The sequence below is a fragment of the Malania oleifera genome, chromosome 10 (assembly GCF_029873635.1).
Source record: "Malania oleifera isolate guangnan ecotype guangnan chromosome 10, ASM2987363v1, whole genome shotgun sequence".
Classification (NCBI taxonomy): Eukaryota; Viridiplantae; Streptophyta; class Magnoliopsida; order Santalales; family Ximeniaceae; genus Malania; species Malania oleifera.
This window is the reverse complement of record NC_080426.1, coordinates 19,236,600-19,241,078: the sequence shown is the minus strand read 5'-3', so window position 1 is coordinate 19,241,078 and position 4,479 is coordinate 19,236,600. Positions and strand designations below refer to the sequence as shown.

Here is a 4,479-nt window from a genome sequence, read left to right as displayed (position 1 = left end):
GACATCAGCTAGTTATACATCCTGAGTAAATTACAGTATTGTCAGTTATATCAGACATTTCATGATCAGTATGAATTATTAGAAAATTATGAAAGTATATGATTATTCAGTATGTTATGATGAATGTTTTTCAGCATATGAAATATATTGTATATGTATGATAGCACCAAATATTCATATTGCCACATAACTGTATTTAGTTTATTTTTCTTTACTGACAGGTGTCTCACCCCCAATATTAAATAATTTTCAAAAAACCCAGAAAGACCGGCGGATCGAGGCCGTTGTTGAGATAGATTGTTACTACCCCGCTAGGAGGGTAAGTTTTTTATCTAGGAATAGGAAACTTATGTAATGGGTTCCTAGATATGTATATATTTTTATATTTTTGGAGATTGTATATAAACATAGTACTTGGGAATGTAGTTGACTCTGATATTATACATTTTATGGTTGTATGAATGTCGATTTATATTTACTGCTACTTAAATTTCCGCTGTGAATGTCAGATGTGTCCCCGTTACCCATGAGTTCAGGTTGACTTTAATATTAAATATATATTATTATATGATAAGTTAAGTAGGTCGTTACACAAGTGGTCTTCTCTCTCTCATCGACGAATCTCTTATTCTCATCGATGAGTGCTCCTAGGCTGCGAGGAAGAAATCAAATTTTGAATTGGAACTTTGGAACTGTTGGGTATTTGGAGGGAAACCTTCGAGAGATTGTTAAATAGGTCATTCTCGTCATATTTTGTATATAGAGAGATCATTGTATGAAATATATTGTAAATTTTCGATTTTATAGTAAAATATTGGTCGGATTGCTTTTGTGGATGTAGACATTGTTGAACCATGTATACTATCATATTGATTTCTTTACTTATTTTCAAATTTACTAATTGTGTTTGAATTTATGTTCTTAGTGCTTCATCATTTGTTGCAAGTTTAAGTACTTTCCTCAACAGTGAGTTATTACTAAAATTTTATTGCACATTCCTTTTCACCCATACCATACGCATTGCACTTTAGAGTGAAGCTAGCAGCAACTAACGCAGAGATTGCTCGAGTAATTTGCTTTGCTTGGTTGCTGAGAAAATGGAAGAAAGTGGAGATTAATTTGGGAACCAATGCCCTAATCATGCCCCACCTGTCCTCCACCATTCTCAGTGTCCAAGCACGCTATATATGTCCGGGCAGAATCCTAATCTTGAAATTTAATCAATCAGAGAGCTTCTTGAGACGGAGACGGACGCCATGCTGGGGCTTGATGCTGAGCTTGAGCACAGGGGAGTGGACGTAGTCGGGGGAGAGAGTGAAGGAGAAGGTAGAGAGGATGCGAGAGAGAATGACTTTAAGTTCAGCCATGGCGAAATGTTGGCCGAGGCAGTTGCGGGGGCCCATTCCGAAGGGCATGTAAACTTGAGGAAGCTTGCATGCTTGGGTGGCTCCCTGGGCGAACCTCTCGGGGCGAAACAGTGCGGCGTCGGGACCCCAAATGTCAGGGTCTTGGTGGAGGGTGACGAGTGGGATCCACACGGCGACGCCTTTGGGTATCAGAATGTGACCAAATTTCAGGTCTTGCAATGCTTCCCTCGACACAATTGGGGCGGGAGGGTACAGCCGCAGTGACTCCTGTATCACCATCGTCAGCTGCATCCAAATTCATATTCATGAGATTCAAAAGTTGGTAATTTATTCCAGTGTATAGCCAAATGAAAAAAAAAAAGTATCTGGATGACACTAAGTTATAAAAATGACTTATAAGTTAAACAGGAAACTCAACGACATTCCAAACCTGCTCAACTCGTTAAATAAATAAGTTATATTTGAATTGATTTGATTACAAATGATTCACTGTTACTTGTTTTTTTCTTTTTTTGATCTGTAAAAGGGTAAATATTTGATCAAAAATGGAATATGTACAAACATAGACCATTGAGGAAACAAAGTTCACTGTACCTTGTTAATTAGCTGTTGATATGTTTATATATAGAGCATGAAAGAGGTATGAGGTTCGATTCACTATACCCTACATTTCCGCTCATATATATATATATATATATATATATATATAGAAGATACTGAAATGAAAGGGCATAGACTGGTACCAGTTTCATGCGGCGGAGGTCATCGGCGTCGGGCAATCTGCCGCCACAGGCATGAAACACCTCGGAGCGAACTCGGTCCTGCCAGTGGGGATTAGAAGCAAGCAGCATCAAAGTCCATGCCGCTGAGAGCGCCGTACTCTCGTAGCCAGCCAGGTACATGTTCAAGCAGTTGTCCAACATATTCTCCTCTTCTCCGCCAGCCTCCACCATCATCCGCAGCAGGTCCGGCTCCGTCTCCGTCGCCTTGTCCGGTGCTCTCCTCGTCTTCCGCTCCCTCGCCGCCTTCAAAATCAACGCGCGCACCTCCTTCCCCAGCCTCCCCATTTCCCTGTTACTCTTGTAGTTCTTGAGGTAGTTGAGGAAGAGGAGCGGAACCCCCGTGGGGATGGTTCTATGCAACATGGCTCTCTCCAGAGCTCCCAGCTTCATGAATATCTGCTGCGCTTCAACATAGCTGCTCCCGAAACAGGCTCTCGAGATTGCGTCGCCGGCGAAGCTTCTGATATAATCGTCCACTGTGATGTCTGCAACTCCGCCCTCGCTTACCTCCACCTTCTCTTGCCATGAATTGAGGACCACAACTGACGCTTCCACCATCAACTTCGTCATTCCCTGCATACATACATATTCACTCTCGTATTAAGAATTTGCACTTCTGTGACAACAAAAAGTCAAAATTTCATCACAAGATGTATTTTATAACGACATTCAATTTGTGACAGATTGTCACCAAAAAAAAAAAAAAAGTGTGACTAATTATTTTTTCTGAAAAACAAAAATCATAAATTTCAAAGCATCACAAAACTTCTTACAATTTGTAAGATTTTTTTTTTCTGTCAATAACAGCAAAAGACTAATTCTCCTTACTAATACACTAAATACCATCCTTCTTTGACTTCATCTACATGTTAACGGTGTGTGTGTGTCTATATATGTATATATACTTGACCTTGTCAAGGTATAAATGAGGGGCAATGATCTTCCTGTGACTATATATATGTATGGAGAGTACTAGTAACTATACGTACCTTGACCTTGCCAAGGTATAACTGAGGGGCAATGATCTTTCTGTGACTATATATATGTATGTATGGTGAGTACTAGTATGTATACGTACCTTGACCTTGTCAAGGTATAACTGAGGAGCAATGATCTTCCTGTGACGAGCCCAAGAAGTGCCGTTGGAAGTGAGAATGCCTTGGCCAAGAAGAGGGCCTCGCTCTTTGTGCTGGTAGGATGGCTTCCCAAACCCCAATGATATACAAGTGCACATTTCCTTCACAATGCCAGGATCACCCATGTACACCAGCTGTATGTTCCCCAATGAAAACATGAACACTGACCCTGCATCATCCATGCATTACCACCAATCAATATACATATATATTCAAGAAGAAGAAGAAGAAGAAGAAGAAGAAGAAGAAGAAGAAGAATTGAGAGAGATTGACCATATTGCTGTCGCCATTGCTCGAAGCAAGGGAAGAGAAGGGAGGAGTAGCTGTGGTTTATGATGAGTTCTGCTTGATGCTTTCCAGCTGAGATTAATGGTGTGGATTTGTTGTTGTTGTTGTTCAATATTTCATAAACGTTTCCAAGTAGAAAAGAAGAGGGAGGACCATTGATGCCTTGCTTTCGAAGTTTCCATCGAAGCCTATATGGGTTCAAGACCAGAACACCAAACAGGCGAACCAACAGAATGAGAAAGCCAAGCAGACACACTGTGGGCATCACCTTCCTCACAAATTGCACCAACAGCTCCATGCCCTGATTTGATCAACTGTGTGCTTAATTGAGACACCAACTAATTAAGCAGTGCAGCCTTATTTATATATGTGTGTGTGTACTGTGTAGTGTGTTCACACACACGTTCACACACACACACACACACATACATAGACACATGAATATATTAATTATATAATACATTTGGGCTAGCTAGGTAGTTGAATTGAATTTGTGACCTTAGAAATTAATTATTGAACTTTTGGGGTAATTGTTTCCTTCACATGCATGATATTTTAATTAGTAAGTCTAATACTGAACGACACATATATGAGTTGACAATGTTGTTATTACTATTGTACAATATTATGTACAAATGCATAATTTAAGTATAATTAAGATTAATAGAATCATTGGAATTTGAAATCAAAATTTTATACGTTATATACTATATTTCTCAAGCAACACCATTTTCACTTGAGGGAGAATGGTAAGAGACACAAAAACTTGTGAAAGACCTTTAAGAACTTAGAAAGTCCAATAATGGGAATTACTTTGTACTCGGAAAAGAGAGTGACAAATGAACATGATGAGGCGAAAACTTAAGAGTAGTTAAGGAGCCGTTTGGTATCACTATAAAAAATTAG

General features: G+C 39.5%; 1 protein-coding gene across 1 annotated transcript; it reads right to left on the bottom strand.

The window, feature by feature from the left end:
- Positions 1 to 1,220: 1,220 nt before the first annotated feature.
- Positions 1,221 to 3,871, bottom strand: LOC131166539 (cytochrome P450 714C2-like). The gene is made up of 4 exons (XM_058125131.1): positions 3,559 to 3,871; positions 3,228 to 3,454; positions 2,111 to 2,722; positions 1,221 to 1,652 (listed from the first exon to the last, which is right to left on the bottom strand). The coding sequence occupies exons 1-4, from the start codon at positions 3,869 to 3,871 to the stop codon at positions 1,221 to 1,223; spliced, it is 1,584 nt and encodes a 527-aa protein (XP_057981114.1).
- Between the last annotated feature and the right edge of the window lie 608 nt (positions 3,872 to 4,479).

Coding starts and splice junctions, on each gene's coding strand:
- LOC131166539 (XM_058125131.1), bottom strand. CDS start 3,871: ATGGAGCTGTTGGTGCAATTTGTGAGGAAGGTGATGCCCACAGTGTGT. Junction 3,455..3,558: donor GCAATGGCGACAGCAATATG/GTCAATCTCTCT, acceptor TGGATGATGCAG/GGTCAGTGTTCATGTTTTCA. Junction 2,723..3,227: donor TATACCTTGACAAGGTCAAG/GTACGTATACAT, acceptor GTATGTATGCAG/GGAATGACGAAGTTGATGGT.